This window comes from Phascolarctos cinereus, unplaced genomic scaffold (assembly GCF_003287225.1).
Source record: "Phascolarctos cinereus isolate Bilbo 61053 unplaced genomic scaffold, phaCin_HiC Scaffold_9;HRSCAF=440, whole genome shotgun sequence".
Lineage (NCBI taxonomy): Eukaryota > Metazoa > Chordata > Mammalia > Diprotodontia > Phascolarctidae > Phascolarctos > Phascolarctos cinereus.
Window position 1 is genome coordinate 25,625,405 of NW_027556402.1, and position 27,352 is coordinate 25,652,756.

General features: G+C 38.8%; 1 protein-coding gene across 1 annotated transcript in view; it reads left to right on the forward strand.

Moving 5' to 3' along the window:
• BMP3 (bone morphogenetic protein 3) overlaps positions 1-27,338 on the forward strand; it is a 39,567-nt gene extending 12,229 nt beyond the window's left edge. Inside the window, exons 2-3 of the mRNA XM_020988354.2 lie at positions 11,812-12,725; positions 21,018-27,338. Coding sequence (XP_020844013.1) covers positions 11,812-12,725; positions 21,018-21,209 — 1,106 coding nt within the window. The 3' untranslated portion in view covers positions 21,210-27,338. The remainder of the gene's footprint in view (positions 1-11,811; positions 12,726-21,017) is intronic.
• Positions 27,339-27,352: the final 14 nt, after the last annotated feature.

Genomic DNA, 27,352 nt, shown 5'->3' on the forward strand with positions numbered 1-27,352 from the left:
TTTCCAAAGTTAAGAACTCTGTTTTTTCTCTTTATTCTTTCATGAATGCAACAAGAGGAACTAGATGAGTACTTAATGTCCTTTCTAGTCCTAAGACTCCATGTCATTGTTGTTATTACTGTCTTTTTTTCCCTTTTCTTTTCTTTTCTTTTTTTTTTTTTGGCTAGGCAATGGGGTTAAGTGACTTGCCTAGGGTCACACAGCTAGTAAGTATTATGTGTATGAGATCAAATTTGAACTCAGGTCCTCCTGAATCCAGGGCCGGCGCTCTATCCACTGTGTCACCTAGCTGCCTCAGTTATTATTATTGTCATTGTTGTTTAGTCATTTCATTCATGTCCAACTCTTCCACATTTGGAGTTTTCTTGGCAAAAACATACTGGCATGACTTGCCATTTCCTTCTCTAACTCATTTTACAGATGAGGAAACTGAGGAAAACAGAGTTAAATGACTTGCCCAGATCACACAGCTAGTAAGTGTCTGAGGCCAGATTTAAACTCAGAAAAATGAGTCTTCCTGACTCCAGGCCCAGAATTCTATACACTGGGCCACCTAGCTGCTCATGGGTAAGCCAAGCCAATATAATTATAATGACAATTCTACCTAAATTAATTTACTTAGTGTCATATCAAACTACCAAAAAATTACTTTGGAGAGCTAAAAAGTAATAACAAAATTCATCTGGAAGAACAAAAAGTCAACGATATCAAGGGAATCAATGAAAAAAAAAATGTCAAGGAAGGTGGCCTAACAGTATATTATCTCAAACTGTGTTACAAAGCAGTTATCATTGAAACTATCTAGTACTGGCTATGAAATAGAGTGGTGATCCAGGAGAATAAATTAGGCATATAATACATAGTAGTAAATACCCATAATAATCAAAGACCCAGTGTCTAGCAAAAACTATTTAACCATTAAATAAGTGGTTGTTGCTTCATAAAGGAATAAGTGGACAGTGTACAGAAGACAGAATAGTTCTATAAAGTACTACACTTTCTCTTTTTGGCAATTCTAGAAGCTATGATTAGTTTAAATAAAAATTTATAGTTAAAGATTTTCTCTTTGACAAATTGTTTGTGAGTTCCTAGGTTTCAGTTAGTCAAGTTTGATTTTTATCCATTCATCATAGATTCAAAATAGCTTTTCAATATATTGCTTTACATAGGTTTGATTCTTTGTGACCCCACGGACCATAGCACACCACGCCTCTCTATCCTCTACTATTTTTCAGTCTGTGCAAGTTCACGTTTGTTGCTTCCATGACATTATCTATCCATCTCATCCTCTGTTGTCCACTTTTCCTTTTGTCTTCAATCTTTCCTACCATCAGTGCCTTTTCCAGTGAGTCCAAAGAGTTCTCATCATGTGGCCAAAGTATTTAAGCTTCAGGTTCAGCCTTTGACCTTCCAATGAATTGTCTGAATCAATGTCTTTAAGTATTAACTGATTTGATCTCTTTGCTGTCCAAGGGACTCTCACAAGTCTTCTCTAGTACCACATTTTGAAAGTCAATTCTTGGCATTCAGCGTTCCTTATAGTCCAACTCTCACCGCCATACATTGCTACTGGAAAACTATAGCTTTGACTACACGTACCTTTGTTGGCAAGCTGATGTCTCTTTTAGTATGCTGTCCAGATTTGTCATAGCTTTTTTCCCAAAGAGCAAGTATCTTTTAATTTCATGGCTACAGTCACCATCTACAGTGATCTTGGAGCCCAAGAATCTAAAACCTGATACTACTTCAATTTCTTTTCCCTCTATTTGCCAGGACATGATGGGACCAGTTGGCAAGATCTTAGTTGTTGTTTTATATATATATATATATATATATATATATATATATATATATATATATATAGCTTCAAGCCAGCTTTGACACTCTCCTCTTTCACCCCCGTCATGAGGCTTCTTAATTCCTTTTCACTTTCTGCCATCAGCGTGGTATCATCTGAATGTATGAGATTGTCAATATTTCTCCCCACAACCTTAATTCCAGCTTTTGATTCATCCAGCCCAGCATTTGGCATTATGTACTCTGCATTAAGTTAAATGAATAAGCTGACAATATGCAGCTTTATCATACTCCTTTTCCAATCTTAAACCAATCAAAGTTTGCTTATAAACTTGCTTCTTGGACTGCACATAGGTTACCCAGACAAGTAAGATGATCTAGTACTCCCATCTCTTTGAAGGCTTGCCACATTTTGTGGTGATCTACATAGTCGAAGGCTTTAGTGTAGTCAATGAAGCAGAAGGAGGTGTTTTTCTGGAACTCCTTTGCTTTCTCCGTAATCCAGCGAATATTGGCAATTTGGTTTCTGGTTCCTCTGCCTTTTTGAAAACCAGCCTGCTCTTCCACTAATTCTTGGTTCACCTATTGCTGAAGTGTAGCTTGCAGAATCTAAAGAATAATGTTGCTGGCATGTGAAATGAGTGCATTTGTTTAATAATTTGGACATTCCTTGGTATTGTCCTTTTTTGGGGATTGGGACATAAACTGATTTTTTCCAATTTAGTGGCTACTGTTCAGTTTTCCAAATTTGTTGGTACATGGAGCACAGCACTTTAACAGCATTGTCTTTTAGGGTTTTAAATAGCTTAGCTGGAAATTTGTCACTTCCACTAGCTTTATTGTTAGCCATGCTTCCTAAGCCCACTTGACTTCATTCTCCAGGATGTCTGACTCTGGGTCAGTAACCAACCATCATGGTCATTGGTGATGTTAAGATCTTTCTTGCATAGTTCTTTTGTGTGTTCTTGCCACCTCTTCTTAATCTCTTCTACTTCAAAGATTAGAGACATCAAAGGAAAGTTTCATACAAAAATGGGCATGATAAATGACAAAAATATAGGGATTTTACACTTTTATATATCCACTGTCTATATAATACTGCAGCTTTACTTTCTACTTAAATTATAATTATTCTTTTATTCTTTATCTCCCTTCCTGGGTAATGACTCCACCCTCTATCTTATGATGTAATCTTTATTATTTCCTCAGTTTAAGACAGATCATCCTTATAACATAGATTGTTAAATCTAACTTGAAACCCAAGAGTTGTGCCAAGATTTAATAGGTGTTTTATTTTTAATTAAAAATAAATGGAAAACCAAAATAGGAATTTAGCATGTATTTCACGTAAATCTACAGTGTGATCCTGGGAAGTGGATAAAGACTCAAGATATTTGGATTCTAGTCCTAACACTTCAGCTGGGCGAACTTGCCCAACCAAGCCCATTCGTTATTTTGTTTCTGTTTCTACATCTATAAAGTGAAGGCATAGGATTAAATGATTTCCAATGTCCCTTGCATTTTGGAATTATTGGATTTTCATTAAATTCACTGTGTACTTAAAGTTGTGACAAATATTAATTAGATCATAATACATATGTATGTTGTTTTATTATTCATTCCTTTTGGTCATGTCTGACTCTTCATGATCCTGTTTGGGATTTTCTTAGCAAAAATACCAGAGTAATTTGCCATTTCCTTCTCCAGCTCATTTTATAGTTGAGAAATTGAGGTAAACAGGGTTAAATGACTTGCCCAGGGTCATGCATATAATAGTATCTGAGGCCAGATTTGAACTCATGAAAATGAGTCTTCTTGACTACACGCCTGGCACTCTCTCCACTGTGCTGCCTAGCTGCCCAAAACATTCGTTTTAGGTAAGTTCTTAGCAAAACCTTAGTAGAAGACTGTATTTCCTTACTATCACTTAGAAAATAGCACCATCTATGGGTGATGGTCATATATATTGTCAACTTTTTAAAAAGTATTCCTTTAAGAAAAAAAAAAGAATAGACTCTTACCTTATAGCTAACACTTTAGAGGTCCTGTCAAGTGATGAAATCCCTTCTCTTACTATCTTTGATATATGATTATCTGGTCTTTGTTGGAATTTTTCCAGTAACAGGAACTCACAGCTTCATGAGGCAGCTCATTCTTTTGTTGATAAGTCTAATTTATTCATTAATTTATCTTGCATAGCTGTGTGTCCTTACACTGTGTTAGGGGCTGAGGCAGATTCAAAGATTCAAAAGACATACTCTTTGTTCTTACAAACAGAAAAATGAAAGAGATAAGATTTTAGGGAGATATGCCATGTACATAGATAATAATATAACATTCATTATGTAAGAAAAGTAGAGACAGAGGGATGGGAAAGTATGAAGGAGGGAGAAATGTTGTCAGAGGTAAGTGAGGCCTTGGTGGAAGAGATGATATTTAAGTTTGGATTCGAAAGTTAGAGTCAATGGAAAAAAATTATTAAGTGCCTACTGTGTGCTAAATACTGGGAATACAAAGAAAAGTTAAAAAAAAATCTCTGCTGTCAAGGAGCTTGCAATTAATGAGAGAGAAAACAGGTAAACAAATAATATATAAATGAGCAATGTACAGGACAAATTTGAAATAATCAACAAAAGGAAGGTTCTAGAATTAAAGAGAATCAAGAAAGGCTTCCTGGAGAAGGTGGGATTTTAGCTGGTACTTGAATGAAGCCAGGAAAGCCAGTAGGAAGAGAAAGAGGAGAGAGTATTACGGGCATGGAGGGTGGCTAGGGAAAATACCTAGTCTAGGGGAAGCTAGGAGGTGCAGTGGATAGAGCACTAGCCCTGGAGTCAGAAGGACCTGAGTTCGAATCCAGCCTCAGACACATAACACTCGCTGGCCGTGTGACTCTGGGCAAGTCACTTAACACCAGTTGCCCTCACATAAAAAAAAAATGCTTATTCTTGTGGGAAGAGCAACAAAGAGGCCAGTGTCCCCAGATCAAAGAATACTTAATAGAATTTTAAGAGGGAGTGATGGAAAGGGAAAACATTCCATCCATGTATTGTTACAAAGTTCTACCTAGTCTTGAACTGAAATCTGCCTCCTGATAATTTTTACCAAGTGATCATGGATAGTTCTGCTCTAAGCTCCTTCCATGTGACAGGCCTTTAACTATCTGAAGGCAGCTACTATCTAGGCCTTAGCTAGCCTAGATGGCATCTTCTCTGGGCTAAATATGTCAAATTTCTGACTTCCTCATGCAACATGGTTTCCAGACCCTTCACCCTCCTAATTGTCACATATTTTTCTATTGTTCCTTCATAGTATCCTTTCTGTTCCCATGAGTTATCAGTTTATTCTTATTCATCAGAATGTTTACTAGTATGATCTCTGTTTCCTCTGATTCTATAACTTAGCAAAAGCGGTCCAAGCTCAAAATTCAAATTCTCCTTACCTTTGTCTCATAGATCCATAAGTTGTTTCAAAGAAGAGCTAATGGCCTTCTCCGTACACGAGGCCTTTCCTTATTAACTCCAGTAATTAGTACTCTTTCCTCTTAAAATTATTTTACATATTCTTTGCACTACTTTATTTACACCTATTCATGTTTTGTCTTCCCTGTAGCTACTTGAGGAGAAGAATTCCCCCCTTTAGAACCCCAAGGCCTAGCATATTACCCCATATGTAGTAGATAAGTAATAAATGTTGACAATTTGAGTTTCTACACGTAATTTTTTTAATCAGGATTTCTTTCTACTTTACTTCAAATGATGACCTGATTCATTCATTCAATATATATTTTAATACCTATTATACTACACACTGTCAAATGTATAGAGAAGTACAATGCCCAGTGCATGCCCTCAAAAAATCATCTATTTTGACAGACACAATGCCTATTAGTAGAAAGCTTGTTAAATAACAACAGGGGAACAATTGTAGAAATATGCAAGCTGCTATCTATTAAATGCCACTTGGTTGGCATAAACAATAAATGCTAAGTCTTCAATAGAAGATGCATGAGACCTGTGGGATTTCCACTATCTTATGAAGAATATGTTGGATTTGAATGTCATAGAGGAAGGTGTAAGATATTGCGGCTAGGCAAATTAGCTTGAACAAAGGTATGAAGACAAGACGGTACAGCATATATTTCAGGGACAGTATGAGTAGTCTATCTGCAGTACAATGATTGTAGGAGATTAGTGGGAGATGAGGGACCTTCATGTAGAAGGTCTTGAGGGCCAGGCAAAAGAGCTTGTCTTCTAGGGCAGGAGGTCATAACTACTTTTGTGCCCTTGACCCCTTGGACAGTCAATCTCTTGAAGCCTAAGGATCCCATCTCAGAATAATGTTTTAAATGCATAAAATAAAATACAGAGGACTAAAAATATCAATTATACTAAAATTTAGTTATTAAAATATTAAATAACTAATTTTTTTAAAAGTTTATGGACTCCTGGTTAGTAACTTCTGTGATAACAGAAGGGTTTTATATAGAAGGGTGATATTATACTTGAGGGAAAATTATATGGCAGTAGTGAGTTGGATGACTGGGAGGAATAATCCAGACAAGAAATAATAAAGACTTGAACTTGGGTGTGTAGTGGCAGTGAGATCAGAATATATATCACGAAATAAAAATCAAAATATTTTCTGGAAAAACTGAATCTGCCTGGGGTTGCTTTTAACTTTAATTCCTTAAATCGTTCTTTAAAAAAAAAAAAGGAAAGGAACACTGGATTCTTTTCTACCCATCCCCAAGTCATTCTCTGGAAGCAAGTCAGGTGCATAGACAGAAATGGCACCAGGGAACAATTCAGCACTCTATCCATTACACTGCCTGCCTGCCAATGATAATAATGCCAGTGAGGTAGGATCACCTCAGGACACTCCTCCCCAAATCTCACTCGCAGGTTGCATCTCCTGGTCACTCTGTGGCTGTACTAAATTCTATTAAATAAACTATAGCTCATGAGCCCCCATGTTTAACAGTCAGCTCTTTAACAATTATCATAAGGCAAAGGCATTTACTGAAATTGCATAGTGTGAATAGTACTAGTAAAACATTCCTCCTCCTCTCCTCCGACCCCCACCAAACATAAGCACCTTCCTCCACAAATACAGTGCAAAGAGGAGGTGCAAGTGTAGAGATGAGCATGGGTATGGAGCCATGCATATAAAAAACATATATGGCCAAGGTAACCCACACCTCTGTTACCATGGGTCCTAGTGTTTTTTTGCTCTTCATAGTATCCATATGCTGCTCTCCCTTGGACGTGGTATCTCTGTTCAACTGCTGCTTTTCCCATCTCACTGGTCATGCACCTATTCAGGAATTAATTCTCCTATCCAGGACTTAGTTCTCTCCTGAATACCACATCTTCTCCTATTGGGCAAGTTGCTTCTCTGTAAGGCACTTTGTAGATGGGGTGAAGAGAGCAATCACTTTTCCTCTCTCCACCCTCATATCCTCCCATTGCTGCACTCTAAAAGAGGCACAAAGGAAAAAGTAAAGAATAATTCTCTTTCAAAGGCTAGGTTCTTCACTGTGTTTGCCTCTTTTCACAATTGCAAGAGATGATTCCTTCTGAAGAGCTTGCTCCTGCTTCTTAAGGCTACCATGACTGATGCTGTAGCTGTCTTATAATTTCATCAAGTTAATTAAGGAACTTCTGAAGTTCCCCACTTTTTTCAAACCCCCCCACCTCTGTGTTTGACTAATCTTTAACTGTGACACTCCAATTTCAATAAATAATCATGTTTTTACCTCTCTCCTTTTTCCCTCCTTAATATGTATTTTTTTTCTTTTTCTTTTAGTATTTTGAACTCCCAGGATCATAGCTTGTCTCATTCTTTCATTGTCCCTTAGAAATGACTGGAATCTGAAAGCACAATAAATCTCTTCCCCCCTTTTTGGAACATAAGCACTGGATATCTTTTCAGATGTTTGAATGCATTTCTTTGTTGTTGTCGTTGTTGTTGCTTTTATCTATTGCATTTGTCTTATTGGTCTCTACCCAGTTTTGTTTTCTCCAACATTGAAAGCATTTTTTCCTTTCCCATTAAGTATATCATGTTCCAGTTTATTCTTTCCTTTCTTATAGCTGATGTGTTGTTCTGCATTATAATGACCGGATTTCTCGGTATGCTATCTATCTCTTCAAACACACTTGCACCATTTATTTTTTCTTTACCTTTACAGGTTGAAGCTTGGTAAGAACATTGTTGGATATATCATACTTAGAGTTTCTCTCTGGGGATGGCCTGTGAAGTCCATCTATGCTTTGCCCTCTAGTTTGAGTACTTCTTGATGATTTTCTTTTATGATTTCTTGAAATAGGACTGATAGGATTTTTTGTTTTTTCATTCTTCTCCAGGAACTTGATGATTCTTAGATTTTTATCTATATGTCCTATTTTCTAGATCAATTGTTTTTGATAATTAATTTTTATATGTTATTCTAAAATCTTATCTTTTGGATTTGCTGTAATATATCATTGAATTTTTTAGTGCTTTTTATGACATCCTTCCTTCCCACCCCACTCCCCTAGGATATTCACTGTGAATTTTTAACTTTGTGAAAGTTCCCCAGCTTCTCTCTAATGGTAATTTTATTTGTCCTTTAAACCACTCTCTGGCTCTAATAGCCTTTCTGTTCTCTTTTTGAAGGCTCTATTTGTAATTATTGCTGAGTTACACAATTTTAATAGTTTTATCCTAGGGCTCTCTTACCCCATTTTATTTGCTCATTGCATTATAATTTTTCCTTTGTTCTTTCCTCCAAAGTTTGCACTGTTTTGCTGTTTCCTGTGGGTACATAGAACCTGAACTTGTTGAGGGACTGAAGAGTGTGGTTGAGTTACTGCCAAGATAGAGACTTCACTAGGTCACAAAAGACATTGTTCTGCTAGTTAGAGCTGCATCAATCTTCTCCCAGCCATGTTCCTGGCTCCTGGACTTCCAAACTCTCACAGCTCACTCTAGAACCTCCCTCAGGATCTGAGGCCTCCTCATCCTGGAATACGCAGTCACCCCTGCCATCTTCTTAACTTGGAAGGCCCTCTGTAAGGCTTTCCCCCTGGAAATCACTGGTGATTTCCTCCTGAAGTCTCCATTTTGTGGAAGGGCCTAGGCCAGCCTTCATTCTCCATCCAGCCTTGTTCCTGGTTTCTAAACTTCAAAACCAAGCCCCCTCCCTGGGAACTTCCTCCCCACTCTCCAACCAGCTTTTCGGTTCCTTTTTGTATTTTCTTTCTCCATTAGAATAAAAGCTCCAGGAGGGCAGGGAATAGTTTTCTTTTTGTTAGTATGTGTATCCCCAGCACTTAGCACACTATCTGGCAAATAGGGGGCAATACTTGTTTCCTTCCTTTCTTCCCGGATGTTCTCCTTTCTCTAGAGTCACTGCTGCCACCATTAAGAATGGATATTGTGAAATCTGGAGTGTGAAGGCAGGCAGGTAGAGCATGCAATGGGGAATTAAGTTGATAGTGTGGTCCTGTCTGATATTTGAACAGTTTGGTACCTTGCCAAGTTACTTTTATTTCTTCTCTTTTAATTGCTGTTCTTTTATTTCACTTGGCATATATCTTTATTCTGTAAGGGGCTGGAATAAGGAGCAAGTCTGAGTCTTCCACCTTGCCAGAAGATTCCTCCTGAGGAATTCTTAGGGGAGAAACATTTTTGAAAGAAAAAGAAAGAGAATTAATTGGGACATTAAAGATCTTGCACCCATAGCCTTCAAATGATATGTTTGTTTACCAACCATTGGCTAGATTCCCATATAGTGTAATCTCTCTTTATTCCATTTTAAATTGGAACAGTTTCAATCTCCTGCATAAAGGTCTGAATAAAAATACATACTAGGATGAATGGTATGAATTAAAGCAAAAGATTGGGAACAAGTCTGATGCCATGACTTTGTTATAAAGGTCTGTTAAATATTATCTTGGTGTCATGGATTGTACAAATGTGCACCAATGGCAGGTTCTTCCTTTTCCTTCACACACTGTTAAAAATGAGTAAAACATGTTTCCCATCGTACTTCACTTGTGCTTAGGGAACTCAATGAACTCATTTTTAAGATTTCCACATCTTTAGAGAAATGTTTTGTTTTTACTAAAATATGTTTTTGATCAGGAACATGATTTCATGGTTGCATGTGTTTTCCTGAAACAAATATGTAAGAGCATGGATCCTAGTGGTTTGATTATGGATCTGGGAATCAACTCTAGAGTCCAAACCTCAGGCTGTTTGCTAGTCAACTGCACCATGCTGAGCCCTCTTTGTTTCCCCCAATTCTCTCTTTGGAGAGTGAGAAATGTAGAGGATCTATTTTTGTTTTAAAACACATGAGAAATGAAACACAACTCAGTGACTATATTAATCGAATGTCACTGAATTCAGCCAAGTTTCAAAGTAGTAGAGGCAAAGTACTACTATATTAAAATTAAATGAAAAGTAACAATTTAAATGGATACCTCATTTCCTCAGTAAAAGGCAAATACTTTTTATGCTTACCTACCCCATCTTCATTCTTCACCCTAACCCTCTTTACTGCTATATAGGGGAAGATATGATTCATTTTGTTAAAATAGAAAAAAGTATTGAACTTGGTGTCAGAATCCCCAGGTTCAAGTCTTGGATCTGGAATCTGAATGACCAGGATAATGAGAAGACAAGAGACCTTGATATGAGGAACAAGCAGTTAAAGGAACTAGGGATCTTTAGCCTAGAGAACAGAAGATTTCTAAAGGGCAAGATAGCTGTTTTCAAATACTTCACGAGATCCCAAAACTTGAGCATCGAAAGGTACTTTAGCAGTCATTTGGTCTAATACATACACGAAAGGAAATTTCTAATACACATACGAAAGGAAATTTCCCACTAGGAAATACCAGTCTCTGCTTGAAGAACTAAAGATAAGAGGGAACCCTCTGCCTCTCAAGACTGTCCAATGTACTTTTTGGACAACTCTAGTTGTTAGGAAGGCTCAGGAGAGCAAAAATAGAAGTAATGCATAAGAGGTATAGAGAGCAGATTTAGGATTGATGTCAAGAAAATGCACTGATGGGATTCCATGTGATTAACATATGGTAGGACATCGAGAAGAGACACCTAGGTAGGTTGCCATCTTCAGCATTGGGAGAAATATTTGCATTAACAGACATTTGAAAAAAGAACAATTGCCTAATAATGAGAGCTTTCTAAGAGTACAAGGTGCTGCCCTCAAATAGTGGGAATTTTTTTTTCCATTCAATTGTAATGTAGAACTTTTCCCCTAGTGCCCTGAAACTTGACTGGAATCCTATGATGTATATCATAAGATTCCAGTCAAGTTGCTTTCTTCACCAGAATCACATCTTATCTGAGATGTTTCAAAGTTAAAACCGTTGGTAGCTTTCAAGCAGAGGTTGGCTTATCAAGGATTTATGGAAAGGATTTCCTTTTCCAAGTAGAACTAGATAATCTAAGGGCTTTTCTGATTCTGTGGTTCAGCTCCCACATTTTACAGATGAAGAAATGGAGGCCTGGAAAGGTTAAGCTCAAGTTTAACTAGCTGTGAAGGCTAGAACTAGACCCAGGTTTCCTTCCAGGCCATTGCTTTCCCAGTTATAAAATGCTGCCAACTCCATTTCTAGGGATCTGCTGGCCGAGTTGCTTATTTTCTTCTAACTAAATATCTTTAAGATGTAGATAATAAGAGTTTTCACTACCTACCTCATTGGGTTTCTTGTGAGCCTTAAGTGTACTTGAAAGAGCTTTGTAATCATAAAGTGATATACAAATGTAAGTCATTACTGTTTTCCAACTAAGACAAGGAGATATGGGAAAGCACTGTTTTGTCAGGATGTCTGCCTTTGCTAGTTAACTTTACTGTAACTTGTAGTCACAGCTCTTTCCCCTACAATATTAGCTCAGTGCATTTATAATGTCCCCTCAGAGAGTAGAAATAATAATTAGTTCTTGCTTTGATCTTTTCTGGCATTTTCAATTTCTCCTGTTCTTTTGTTTTTTCCCTCCTAGGGACCCTGGAAAACAAAGAACTACATATTTTTAACCTGACTTCCCTAACCAAGTCTGAAAGTATTTTGTCTGCAACCTTGCATTTCTCCATTGGAGAACTAATAAACATTAGTTCAACTTGCATATCTCCCAGAGGTTGCTCTCATCATGGATACAGGAAACAAATACAGATTTCTTTGTCTGCCTGGAGCCTTACACCAGATGGCGACCAAACTAGGTTCTTGGGCCATATTTTGGTAAATATAGCTAAGCTTCATAGAGATATGTTGGCCTGGCAATCCAAAGACATCACTCAAATGCTGACCAAAGCAAAAGAAAATGGTGAGTTTTTCATAGGTATCAAGATCACTTTTGAGGGACGCTCCCTTTCAAAGGGAATGCCGACCAACGCTGATCCTTATATCTTAGTATATGCCAATGATTCATCCATTTCTGAATCAGAAAGTGTGGTATCAAGTCTCCAGGGACATTGGAATTTTCCCACTGGTGCTCTAGCTAAGCTGAACAGCCACATGCGGACTTCTCTGTCCAGAAAGCGGAGGAAGAAGCGATCCCTCAGCAGCCCCCTGCTCCCCCTGCAGAACAATGAGCTTCCAGGCACAGAATATCAGTACAAGGAGAATGGAGGCTGGGAGAAGAGGAAGCCTTATAAGACACTCCAGATACAGCCAGCTGAGAAGAGCAAAAGTAAGAAGAAGCAGAGAAAGGGCCCACACCAGAAAAGTGAGATGCTGCAATTTGATGAGCAGACCTTGAAGAAGGCCAGGAGGAAACAATGGATTGAACCCCGTAATTGTGCCAGGCGATACCTCAAAGTGGATTTTGCAGATATTGGTTGGAGTGAATGGATTATCTCCCCAAAGTCCTTTGATGCATATTACTGTTCTGGAGCATGCCAGTTCCCCATGCCAAAGGTAGGCACTTCCCTTCTTCCTTCTATTTTCGTCCATCCTATTGAATACGTAGGTGTTTGAGTTGGGTTTTCCTTTTATCTACAGAGTCTCCTCCCACTTTTATTTACCATATTAGTGACATTAAGAAATACTAATGTTTGCTCTTTAAGGTCTATTTAGATAGTATGAAGTCAGGATTGATTTAAAGAATATAGAAAAAATGTGGAAAATTCTTTGTGTAGAACCCAAACACTGTATATCTTAAGCTAATCAGTAATGTGTGAACTTGCATCTGTCCACAAATACAGTCAGACGATGATCTATAAGGATGTATTAATGGAATGGTTGGAAAAAGTCAAGGTTATGCAGTTAGATTAATGTCCCCATAACATAACTTTTTTTCTGATAGTCTCTTAACAAAAAAACTGGCTCCCAAAAAGGTCAGAATTTAGGAAAGGCCCCTCAAAATCATCTATAAACTGATTTAATTTTATGTCCCTGCCAACCATCAAAAAGTAAAGGAAGAAATAAATAAGATGGCTTTATGAACACCTTCCAAAATCCATCTCGTCCTGTCAGAGGACATCTGTCTTTTCCAAAATCAATATGGGTTTTGCTTTATCATACCATTACATTGTGATGTACCTGACAAATATATTTCTAGCCAACTCCTATTGTTCTCCCCACCCCCAACTCTCACAATTCTGATGGACTTTTCCCCCACAAATGTAATCAGTAAAATATAATTGTGTTATAAGTCCTTCTGTTAAGCCAATATCTACACTCCATTCCTCAGCTTTTAACAATTCTAATCTCAGTTGTAAAATAGAAGTTGGCTCCATAAATGGAATTTAGACCAGGAATAGATTTTCTATGCAAAACTTGAATAAAAATTTTCCTATTAGATAATGGAAAAAAAGGCAAGAGTTGAAAAATCTCCTTTGCCCCCCAAATGACAAGTTCAGACTTATGGGTTTTAAAATGGTATTTGCATATTCCACATTCTGTGATATTTAGGAAATAAAACCTAATACACACCTCCAACATGAGGCCGATTTCCAGGACTCTGTCCTTAAGGATTTGTTTTCTGATTTAGCCTGAGTGCCAGGGAATTGCATGAGCTTTTATTCACTTTCTGGAATTTCTGAAAAGAGTTAGCATTTAGCCCATCCAAAAAGACAGTTTACCCAGGAAAGGGCCCCAGTTTGCTTCATATTTTATAAACTAAAAATATACATTCTACACATTTGCATTTTTAATGAAGAAGACTTTTGCAAATTAAATTTCCATTAAAAAATATAGTGATCTTAAAAAATATACTCAAATCAGGTATATAATTAGAAAAATCAAACCCCCTAATTTTGAGGTGAAGTAACTAATCTGAATTTTGCTGTTTTGTTTTGGTTTTTTTGCATCTTTGGAAGAGTTGTTATGAGTCCCATCTCACACCCTCAAGGCCACAGGTGACCCTCTAGGTCCTCAGGTTTGGCCCTTTGACTGAATCTAAGCAAATCCCCTTAATAAAAGCATTTTTTCTGAAAACTTGGACTCAGTCAAAAGGCTGCACCCAAGGACCTAGAAGGCCACACATGGCCTCAAGGCCGAAGGTTCCCCACTGCCTTAGATCTAATGTGGCTGACTCTGAAAGTCTCTAACAACCCCAGGGATCTTTTCTGAGCCCCACTCCAAGGTGCTAACTCCTCTCCCTCTCCTGGTTGTAGCCAAAAGATCCATGATTTTGGCTGTCAGGGGTCAGCAGTCAATTTACTATTTAATCCATCATTAAGTATTCAGCCTCACTTCCTCCTCCTGGGTCCGCTCCTGCTACCTGGAGCTACTTTTGCTGCCCCAAGACCTGTGGTGCTACAGTCACTTACTCCCTTACCACTAGGGTTGCCGTGAGCCAAAGAGGGGAAAGAAGATGAGAGAAAGATGAAAATGTCGAAAATGTGTGTGAAGAGAATGTATTTGTGGCCAGTGTGGGTTTAAGGAGAATAGAAAGTAGGAGAAGGAAGACTGAAGAAATAAGAAACTGGGAAATAAGGAATTTTTAAATGGAGGGTGGAGGTGGGGTGGGGATGGGGCGTGGATATTTACAATAGCCAGGTGTGGTAGAAAGAGTGTTAGATGAAGAAACTCAGATGTCCCACTAGTCACTTAGCTTCCCTTGGGCTTGGCCAAATGGTCTCTAAAATCCATCAGCTCTTAAACCTGTGAGCTTCATTCCTTACATTTATGCCGTACTTTAAATGTTGAACTATCACAAAGTCTGAAATCCAGTTCACACCTAAAGCCAGTCCTATGTGCCACTAAAGTGCAACTGTTTCTTTGGAGATGGAGAAAAACACAAACGGATCAGCTGAAACAATTGAAATCAAAATAACTTTAGTCCAAACTTGGATAGGCATCAGATCTGGGAGCCTTAGGTTTTCCATTGCCCAAGTGAAGGGTGGACGTTTGGCTGTTAGATTATTCTCAATCTCTCACCACCTTGTGTGTGTGATCAGTCTAACCTTTAAAACTTTCTGTTCTGTCTCCCAAACTTCCCAGTTCTTTTTTCCCCCTCTTGTTAATGGACTAGTAATTGGGGGGATGGGAAATGAAGCTTTATGAAGCTTCCTTATAACTAGTAATTAATAAAATGGCATTACTATTGTCTGTACACAATGCTGCCTTAAAATTTCTTGCAGAGTGCCAGGACATTTTGTGTTGAAATATTGTTGCATATTTTGAGAAAAGGAAAAATAAAAGCTTTTGACTGGACAGATACATTAAGCTCTAGGACTGTGTCGATTCAGTACAAAATGGAACCATTTGCAGCCCGACACAAAAGCTGCCCGGGGCATGCATCATCCCAGCCCCTCGAGTGAGTTAGACTCGGGTTTTACATAGCTGAGCTCTTCATCTGCAAAAGTTGACAACCTGTTCTGTAATTCAGAACAGCTGTGTTCTGCTTTTTCCAAATTCCAGGCTTTGCCCTTTCCCTGCTTTCAATTAGATGGTTCAGAACTATCACACCCATGTGTGCTGGACTGGAATACCATGAAGCACTGAGGCCAGGCCAAACCCTGTGTCCCAGGTCAGGAATGAAAGCTTTTAGCTGATGACATACTCTCCCCTGCTAATGTGTCTGTAATCAAATTCAACTGAACAGCAAATCTCTCAAGGACATTGTAAGCCTGGCAGGTGCAAGTCTGACCTGTGCAGAGCGTTCGGATTTTTCTGAGTTTTCTATCAAATGTAGCCTTTCTAACTTAGTTAAGAGCAGAATGTGTAATTTCACCTCCAAGCAAGGCATATAGCCAGCCAAGTGACTTGTCCCTAGGCCCCAGTTAAAAAAAAAATATATTGCTCTGTAGAAGTAAGCTGTGAACTTAGAATTTCATTGCCATAAGGAACTTCTGGATAGAGAAATTCCCTTTACCAATGGAGGTCAACACCTCTGCAACTTCTAGTTTCAGAGAGTTGTATAGACCATTGTGAGGCTGAGACTTGTCCAGGGTCATACAGCCATTCCCTTTCAGAGTCAGGTCCTGTTGGCTTTGAGGGTGACTCTCTGTTCACTGCACCACACTACCTGAAACAAACAAACAAAAAAGCATGAAGACACTAGATTCATGTCTCAGTTCGTTACAAAAATGACTAGACGATCACTTGGTCGGAGAGATGCAAGAAGTTTAATTGAGGTCAAGGGACTTCCCCTGTTCCTAGCTTGGGTCCTATAGATGCCCTCTCTCTTTTGACCCCTGGGAAGGAGGGAGTAAATTACCAAAGTAGTCAAAGGTGTTGACAGAGTGAAGGCTAAAGTGATGTCTTATTCTCTCTGGAAAGCAAGTACTTTCCAAAAGTGCTTGCTAAGGGCTCAAACATGGTTTTGGTGGTTCAGCATAACAATGTGTAGTCACAAGAGACAGAACCAAAACTCAAACAACAACACTTGTGGACCAGCGGTATGTCTCCAGTCATCGAATTGCTGCTCTGCTCTTTTGTGCATGACATAATTATTCCTGGTAGTTGCAGACATGGCCAGAGGAAGCCCCAAGAAGAAGAAGGAAAAAGAAAAAAAAAACACAACTCCCGAGAAAATAAACTGAATATGAATTTGCATGCATTACATACCTGAGATACATTGGGGGAATCCTGATAAAACCGATGAACACAAATCCAAGGCTTGTGCTTAAATGCCAGTAAGCCCACCAGAGACTACTAATATTTTCTGACTGTATGATTTGTGAGTTTGAATTTAAGCCAAAGAGCAGGAATGTCTAAGGAAACACCCATGAATATTTTCCATATCTATCTTGTGTCACATGCACGAAATTCATCATTTTTGTCAATGCAAATTATTTCTTTAGAGCAAGACAAAATGGGATAGTTGGTTTTCACCTTATATTTCTCCCAGGTGGCCCCATTTTAAATGATCTGAAGCACTAGAAGGGGAGTAGTTAGTATAGAAGGGTCTTTGTGTGGAGCAAATTGTCCATGAAAGACAATGAAGCCTGTTTTTCAGAACTGTGAGGGGTCCAGAGAATATGGGGCATCCTCAGGTGTTTCCTTGGTAGCTTTTATAAAGTATGTGCCCATTCTCCCTGTTGAAGACTCTCTGCAATGGTGGAAGAGTATGACCCTGGTTTATGGGTTAACTATTATGATTTCCTGATTTGCTTTATATTAACTGTGATATTATTATTATTGTTGTTTTTGCCTTTTTGTTAAATAAATGGTTTATGTTTAAGAAAAAAATAATATAATGGTCCTGTTCGATTATATGGATACCATCTTGTGTAATGGTTAAAGCTTAGAGGAGCTACTAAAATATTAAAATGCAAAGCCACCACAAGAAAACTTGTGAGTTTGAGGGCTGCAGAGCATGCCAACTCAGATGACTCATTTTGAAGAATCTCTTTGAATCAATATAAAAAAGTTAACATCAAGAGAGTTTAGTGTGTATACATACACACATACGATTGCAAATACATATGTATATACTAAAGGTATTGTTACAGCTGAAGGAGGGTGTGTGTGTGTGTGTGTGTGTGTGTTTACCTATTCTTCTTGTGTTCATGTATAGTATATAGTCATGTTATCATTACACACCCTTTAAGAATCAAGTTAGAAGGCTAACGTATATTCATAGACGTACATACATTTCTCCAGATTCCCATGGTGATATGCCAGATGAGATCAAATGGTGAAAATTAGGCACAGCCAACATGTTCATGTCCTGTACATGATATACAACTTCTTTTCTCTTTGTTTGGTAGTATCCTTAAGGGTTTGTTTGTTTTTTTAATTTATTGTATCTCCACACTCTTGAATTTATGAGAAAGAAATAAACTAGCCATTTGTTTGGGAATGCCTCTTGAAAGGGTATATCTTAGCCTTGTAACCACAGTTTTACCACCAACAGATTGCTGTGTGACTTTGGCCATGCTACTGATGTTTCGTCTTCTAAATTCATTTAAAATAAACACAATTTTTTTAAAAGGGTTTTTTTGCCAGCCCCCTCAAAGAGCTGCTATGAGTAGTAGCAATCTGAAAATATGCAACATGTACTATACAAGAGGGAATGCTCAACTCATCACTCTGGCAATACCTCCCCTTTCTGGATTCCCAGCCCTCGGGCAGTGGGAGCTCTGCTCTTAGCTGGCTGGGATATTTTAAACAAAACCACATGCTGTTCCACACGAGCAATAATAGGCCCGTTAGGCTCTTTCCCAGAAAATAACTTTACCCGGGCTTCTTCGGTCAAACTTTGGGGATTCATGTGATAACCTTCTATTTTGTTGCTTACATTATTTCTGAGAGGTAATAACCACATGAACGTCAATGGTCCAAAATCTAAACCTGTGGGGCAACAGTGGCACCCAGTGGCCGGAAGGTGAAGTGTTTTCTCTAGCCCTCAGTGGCTTTTTGTAAAACTAGATTTAGGATCCGAGGTCTAGAGCAGGATGGGACCTCAGAAACTACCTAATCCAACCTCTCCTCCCCCCCCCATCACATTAGGAAACTGAGGTCCAGGAAGGTGGTTACATACATGACCAAGGTCACATGGGTTGCACGTACCAGAAGCAGGTTCGCAGACTCCAAAATCAGGGGGCTCTTTCTGTAATATTGCTACATAATGAAAAACCACTCAATACTTCATTCGGTTTCTTCTGCCTTTAAATAGGAGGTGACCCTCAAAGATAGAGCACATCTCTAGTACATTACCATGGTTTTTGGTCCCAGCACACACACCACACACACACACACACACACACACATACCCTTATACCCCTATATGTATATATTGCATCTATATTTATGTACATATGCATATCTGTGTATGTATGCACATATATACATCTATATCCCAATTTATATCGCAATTTTGTGAGAAACTTAGGGTATTGTCAATAACCTGGAAGCATTTATTAAGTCCATACTCTGTGCCAAATACAGTATTGTGTACTGGAGAAACAATGATGAAAATGAAACAATCCCTGCAACAAAGAGCTTACATTCTTTTGGGGGAAGACCGCATGTGTGTACGGAAAGAATATATACAGAAGGAATACAAAATAAATAGAAAATAGATATAGGGAAGGTAGGAAGAAAGATGACTAGCAGTTATGAGTGAGAGGAGATCAGGAAAGGTGCTGCAGCTATGTGTGCCTTCTCTCTGAGATTACTTGCATTTGCACTGAATTTATGTGCATACAGATTTTTTACACATTATCACTCCCATTGGAATGTGAGTTCTTTGAGGGCAGGATTGGAGTGTTTGCCTTTCTTTGTATCCACGATGCTTACAACAGTGCATGGCACATGAAAGGTGCTTGGTAAATGTTTGTTGACTGACTAACTTAGCAAAGGCTGAAGACAAGAAACCAGTAGATAGGGAGAGATGGAAGATTCGAGAGAAGAGTGGAATGTTTGAGAGAGCAGTCTGCTCATTAAGAAGGGAGGGGATTGGATCAAGGGCATGTGTTGAGGGACTGGCCTTGGCCAGAAGGGCCATCTCTTTAACAGAAAATCAGAAGATAGGAGGAGGGAAAGGGGATGATATAGAAAGGCTTTGAGATGAAAAGAAAGAAAGAATAGTGAGTTCATGGTGAATGGCCTCAATTTTCTTAGCAGACTAAGAGGCAAGATCCTCTGTTCAGCAGGTATAGGAGGCTTGAAGAGAGAAGAAAAAGCCTGGTGTGATTTCAGTGAGAAGTGGATAGAGAGATAAACGTAGAGGAGTAAAAGGACTGGCCCCGTTAAGATTAGATTACAAAAATTGTCATGTACCCAGTTTCATGTACCCAGTTACTTTGGTTGCATGACATCAACACATGAAAAGGAGCAGAGGATACCAACGGACCTAGGGTTGTCACTGGCAAGGAACTCCAGAGTGGAGGACAATGTGAGTTGAATTGGTTAACTATAGGATTGAGACTGGAAAAGGAGAAAAGTGAAGTCAGCGCAAAGGCAATGGCCTAAGAAAATGTTAAGGGCAAAGAGAACTTCGCCAAGTAACAGTGGCAAAGGGAGAGTTTGGAAGTGGCAGTGAGGAATAATGAGTACTCCAACTCTCCCTCCATGACCACTGTGATGGGGAATATGAGCAAAGATACAACCATTGCTAGAAGTATGGCCAGTGATGAAGTGTTCTCTAAAGAAAGCCAGATCTCTGGGAGGCTAAGTAATAGGAGAATGAGAGGAAGAATTCCAGAATAAAAAGTAGTTTTTCATAGCAGAAAAGGAATCCCAGTGGACATGGCGGAAGGAGTGGGTGGAGTTGGACAACGGGCGATAATTTAGATGAATAAAGATAGGGGAGGAGCTTTAACTCAGAGCAATGGCATTGCCCTGTGAATGCCAGAAGGATTGTGGATTTGCACCTGAGGTGTTTGGGGCCTAACTGCACTATTTTCTAATCCATTTAAGCATAAGTATAAACTCTTCTTGATTCAGTACTTCTTTTAAAAATAATAACTCTCCTAAAAAGCATTAGACCTGTTTCCAACTTTGGTAAGTATAGTATATAAAACATAATTTGATGTTTCTTTGATCACAGGCTCTTATGTTGTTCTAGGATCATCATTATAAACTATATTATAGACATAAGTATAAGGGGTTATAAAAGATCAGCCTGGTGTATGATGACCTTAGGTCATATACTGGAAATTTGATGATCAGATGCCCAGTATCTAATATCTCACAGCTTACCTCTCTCTCCTAATAGTGGATTTATTTGATGATTCTGGCTAATCAAAGTTATACTATAATGTGATTCTACCTAACCTATGTCTATGTCTCCCCCCCTGCCATTTTTCTTTGCAGTCTCTGAAACCATCCAATCATGCCACCATCCAGAGCATAGTGAGAGCTGTGGGGGTCATCCCGGGGATCCCGGAGCCTTGCTGTGTGCCAGAAAAGATGTCTTCTCTCAGTATCTTATTCTTCGATGAAAATAAGAATGTGGTGCTGAAAGTGTATCCTAACATGACAGTGGAGTCTTGTGCTTGTAGATAACCTTTTGCAAGGGATTTTCTGAATGCTTAATTCAATTAATTGTTTTTAATGGACTTTTTTTTTTGCACTGCCAATGCATTTCATTCCAAAAGATTTTTATAAACAAAGGAGAAAGGAGGGAGAGAGAGAGAGAGAGAGAGAGAGAGAGAGAGAGAGAGAGAGAGAGAGAGAGAGAGAGAGAGAGAGAGAGAAGAAATGGAAGACTTCTAACTAGAGAACTGGATCTTAGATTGCCTCTGAATGTGACTGAAAGTAAGAATTTTCCTCTTGTGAATCTATATCTTTATTGTGAATTGTAAAACAAAATTTCTGATTTTCAGTGTTAGGAGGCATCACCTTATTTTTGTAAAGGTAATTAAATTGAAAGCAGTTCCTGAAATGTCATAGCTTGCCATTCACTTATGTCCACTCCTCTGGTGGCCAGAGGCAATGGAGAGCAGTTCTGAGTGTTGAACTAGGCTTCCTACCTTACAGACATTTTGGAACAATTCAATAAGTGCTTAATATTCCAATTGAGTTTGACTTACCCTAAAAGCCTTTGGGAATCCAGTTTCTACATAGGCTACTATACAAATAAGTGGCTGGAATATGTATCTGATTGTGTATACATGTGTTCGTATGTGAGCCCGCGTTCCTGAGCATGTGAAGGCACGCTTATTTAACATGTTGCATCAACTCAGTTCACACACAATTGCATGCTGGTAACTCTTATCCCATCACTGGTAAAAGTTTTGCAAAAAGTAAAGGGTAAGTTACTATTTTGTAGCAAGTCAGTAACCACATTATCTAATTATGTGAACATATAATTGAGAACATTTCATTGCACTCCAGAAAAGGAAACCAACTACTACGTTTAAAAATCCCAAATATAATTCTGTCCCTCTTTTCTGCTTTATAACGTTCATTTATTCTTTTAAATTGAATCTCCAAATTCCTTTTGGATCCATATCCTTTCAGTGATCCATGAGCTCACTCTGGCTCCTAAAGTCACCATTAGATGTTAAAGGGAAAAGAAACCTAGAATCTTGAAGAGGTCTCTGAATGACAGCTTTAAAGTTTAATTACATACACGAGACCAGTCTTTGGCTACTTTCAGATCTTACTACATCCTGAGACCATGAATGGAAGGCTTTGGAGTCTGACTGCTTTATTGCAACCTCACCTAGAGAAATCCCATAGATGAAGTATGTAACATTCAGAACAACTGCTTTTTACACTGCTATTTATCATGCATTTCTCTCCACATACCACCAATGCTGAAACATCTTAACATGCTTTTATTCAGGCTAAATGCTGCATGAGGAGGCATCTTGCTACCTGCACTGCCACTGCACACTCCCAGTCAAGATCAATGACCTTTTCACTTGGACCTTCAAAGATCATTCCTCTCCATTCAGCCACTCGGCTTAAGCACTCTCTTCTAGGATGACCTATCCTGTTTGGTGCTGAGTGAGTGAAAAAAGGGATTTAGCCAGGCCGAGACTTCACATCCCATCCAGGATAGGACATGGTTTATCCTACTCACCATAGGGATGTCCTTCAGGGACTGTTGGCTCTCTGACACGCCATACTCACCCCCCACCCACATACTTCTTACCTCAATGAAAATGAGCTCTGGCTAACAGCTCCCCTTGCAGTCCTGTAACTGACTAAGAAAAAGTGTCCTTCCTTGGCCACCATTCCTTTTAGAATATAAACTCCTTGAGGGCAGGGACGATCTCATTTGTGTGTTTGTGTAATGGTTTAACCTGAGCCACAGTTCCCTAGCATGACCCATGTTGCAGGGATATCTTTAGACAGCCAAGTTCTAGAACTCTGTTCCCCACATCTTCAAGGAGACTGTGATTTCTGCATTTGGACACAGAAGGAGGCAGGCCATGGCTAGGCACTCACTCTTCCATTCTCCTTGCCTTAGCTGAAATGGGCATATTGGGCTAGAATTATGTCTGCCTACTAAACATTCGACATTTTCAGTTGAGAGGTATGATGCTTTTTAGGGGTTCAGGGCAAAAGCCACTTTCCCTGGTTACTCCAAAGGGGAGGGTAATAGCGTACTCTGGAACAGCTTAGCTCCCTCTCATCAAACACTTAGCACACAAAAGATAATCACAGATATTGAGCAAACATATTTATCCAAGTAAGCCATAAAATAGAAATTGGAAGAGTTACACAGGTTGGGGTATAATATACAAGAGTAAATGAGCTTTTGAACTCTGAAGCAAGATAAAAATCTCAAATAAATCAAGGAGAGAATAATCTCACTGGAGAGTTACACTTAACAATCTCTAGGGATGTGGGAGGAGGTGAGGAGAAATCAAGGGACATATGGGACAGGGAGCTTTCCCCACGTGGCTATGGCTCCAGGGACTTCCACTGAGCCATTCAAATGTTCCTGCCTTGTCTCTTCTTTAGCTTTCTCCATAGGTTATTGGGTCAGTGGTCTCTCGGCCAATCAGAAGTCACCTATTTGTACCATCACAGGGGATGCCCTTTAGGCAACAGTCAGCTTGCCTGGGGCAGAGAATGTTAAGTTTGTATCCCTAGCACCTAGCACCTTTCTAGGTTAAGAGCATTCTTGTCATTGGCTAGAGAGTTACCCATCAATCAGTTTAAAAAATTGTGCTGCATAAAAGGTCTAAGATTACATCTGTAAATTATTCACTCTGGAACTGAGCCCTGAGGATGGGCTTGATTGGAAGGAAGGAAACAAGGGTTTATTAAGTGGCTACCATGTGCTAGGCACTGGCATTTACTGACTGGCCAGTGAGTGAGTAGGCACAAAATTTATCATGTAGTCCTTCCAAAGGACCCCAGACCATGCCTCATATGCATCCACCCACACATCTTGGCACATCTTGCCATCTCTACTCCCCTGCCTGCCTCCACCCCAACACATTTTCCACCTCTTACTCCAGGAAGAGTAGTCAAATCTATTCTACCCACCATTGCTTCTGTAAAGAGCAAGACAATGACCTGCCCCATTGCTCTGTTCACCATTTCTGTGAGCCCCTAGGAAAAAAATGCTCCCTTCAGTGACCACATTCCCTTTTATTGTTTCCTTCTATTGGAATATAAGACCCTAGACTGTCTCATTTTTGACTGTGTAGACCCAGTGTCTGGCACATCACAGGTGCTTGATAAGTGTTTTTCATTCAGTTATGTTGGCCAATTAGAGAAAAATATACCTATGAGAAGCAGCAAGATATGGTGGGGAAAGCACTGGACTAAAAGAATTTGAGGTCTAGAACCATCTCAGCCTTTTTATGATCCAAGTTGATCCATGTACTCATCTGTTCAGTGAATTAAATAAAAGTCTGCTGTGTTCTGGGCACTAATGTACCTATTTAACATGGGCAAATCATTTGACCTCTTTTGTCGTTTCTAAAATGAGGGGGAATGGGATAAGCCAAGTAATCTCAAAAGCTCTTCTAGTTCTTACAGTCTATGATTCTGGTTATTTCATGTGTACTACATGAGTTGGGTTAGTTCCAAATACCCATATTTGTAAAACATATGCTGATCTCTCTTGTGCTTTGGAATGTAGTGAAAGGAAGGTGTGTTCAGATAGCATTGTGAATAACTAGAAACTCCCCACTGAAGGTTACTGTAAAGTGGCTCCTTGGTGTATATGAAGGCTGATACGCTTATGTGCTGTCCCTATATAAATATCAGAAGAGTTTAAAGACAGTTCCAGGTAATAAATAGATAAGAGTGCCTATTTATTTGTGGAAAATATAGTTCATTTTTCTCTGACATCAATTTAATCTTTCAAGAGATGAAGAAAGGAAGAGCAAATTTTAAAGAAACATCATTACAAATTTCAAGGCAAGAGCAATGGTGCACGCCAGAAATGTGTTAGTGGCCACTCTATCAAACTGAATCCAAGAAAGCAATAGTAGAGACAATTGATATTAAGTAGGTTTGACCAAAGTGCTTCAGGTTCAGTTATTATAGAAAGGGGCTGGTGTATGTCCCTGGGCTTCTAGCTTGAGATGGTAAACGCAGAGCAAATATTGGAATCTTTTCAGGTCTGAAGTCTTGTTTGGGAATCTGGTTATCTCTAAGCTTTTATGGGGGTAGACACATAAAAGGAATGGTTTTATGGCTAGAATAAATGACTTGCACTTTCTCCTCTTACAAGAAGTCAAAGCCAGTTACCAAACAGCCCCTAAAATCCAAATAAATCCCCAACTATGTAAAACTATCTGTCCCAGATGATAGAGCATTTATTTTAATCAGCACTTAGCATGACCAGTTTCCCACAGAGTGAAAGGAATTTTGACAGTCTTTTGGAATTTACTGTAATAGGATCTGACCAATGGTAGTTTATAAACATCCCCATCATTTTTATCTCTACAAGATGAAAGGTGTATGATAGCTGTGACAGGGCCTTTTGGGAAGGTTGCAATTCCCATGGGTGAGCAGGAGACAGAATGAAGGAAATGTGTTCTTAAGAACAATTTCTCCTCCTCACCCCCCCCCCCAATCCAGCCAATATTCATTTTTAAGTAGGTCAGACGTTTAAACACAATTAAGGACCAGGGCACACTGCCGCAATCACAGGTCTTTCCTGAAGAGCTGAGGTAGAGGAGTCTGGTCAGGAGTCTACTGAAAGGGCAAAACCTGGGAGTGTCACAAGGGTGTTTCATCTCACACACAACAAGGCATCAGCTGATGAATTAGGATCCTGGACATTCTTTGGGATATTCTCTGCCTCACAGGGTTAGTATGAGGGAAGTGCTCTGAAAACTTTCAAGTATGATCATGAGGGGAGGAGTTGTGATTATTACTGAAGTTACCTCCATATCAACCATACCATTCTTGTAGTTTCCCAAAGACTTGTGTCTGTCTCACAGGAGTATAGGGTTCAAAAGGATTCAGAGACCCAACTAATCCAATTCCCTCATTCTACAGATGAAGAAACTAAGTGCCAGGGATACTAAGATATATGCCCAAGATAATTCAGGTGGTCAGTAGAAGAGTTAGGATTTGAACTCAGGTCCTGTGACTGACACCAAGTTCAGCACCCTTTCCAATGCACATTTTCCAGCGCTGCCTCCCAGAGATTATTGCCAAAGAACCAGGGTCATCACCTACCACAGGGACTTCTTTTGCTACCATCTTAAATCTGGATCTAATGTTGTTGAGTAAAAATGGCTGAGCCACTATCATCCTTAGAACCTGCTTTGCTAAAACTTGTATTAGAAGTGTAGATGTCACAAGATCCAGCATTTTGGAGACTGAACTGGGATTTTAGATTCTAATAGAGACCATGATAACCCAAGAAATTTATTTCTAGTTAACTAGATATAAGTGACAGACATTTAACCTTAAGCTTTATTTTTCCTTTATACTATTTCTGAATAAAGGTGTCTATTGTCAATCATGTATTAATCTCCTGGGCAATTGTCATATAGAAGACCTATGTATCAATATAACATTTTGTGAATACCCATATTATTCATTTATGTAGTCTATGTGCTTTCATTTTTCCATATTCTGGTGGTTCATTAATGAGTAACTTATACTCCTGTCTAACAAAGAGTAACTAATGCCTGTACAATAGTTTCTTCCTGAGCCAAGGCTTGATTTAAAGAATGTCCTGAGCTAGGAAAATGTCTTAAATTGCTTCTGCTATTGATCAGTGAGAAAGCATGGAATAAGCAGACATTTATGTATTTTTCATGGAGATTTTATTTTAATGTAGTTGATGGAAAATTAAATGACATCATCTCCTATAAACCGAAACAATAACAACAAAAACACACAAGTTCTTGTAAATGTTTTAACTAAGAATTTTGTGCTTGTACAGTTTGCTGCAATTCTATATATATTTGTAAATGGAAAGAAACTTTAAAGATGCTTTTAATTTATTTTATGTCTATTGCCTTCCTGTACTAGTAATAATTTACACTTTTAGATGTTAAAATAGATTGTGTTTCACTGCAGTTACCAATAAAACGAGAAGGTTCACGTCTTCAGTTAGGTCCATCTAAAAGACATACAAAGTGCAGTGAAAATGGGAAAAACATTGGGTATATCAGCTGTGCATTATTTGCATCATTTCCCTCTGATGTTGGAGAACTTTTCACTACAAATTATGAAAATAATAAAATGGCTTAATTGCAATTTTCCTTCATTCT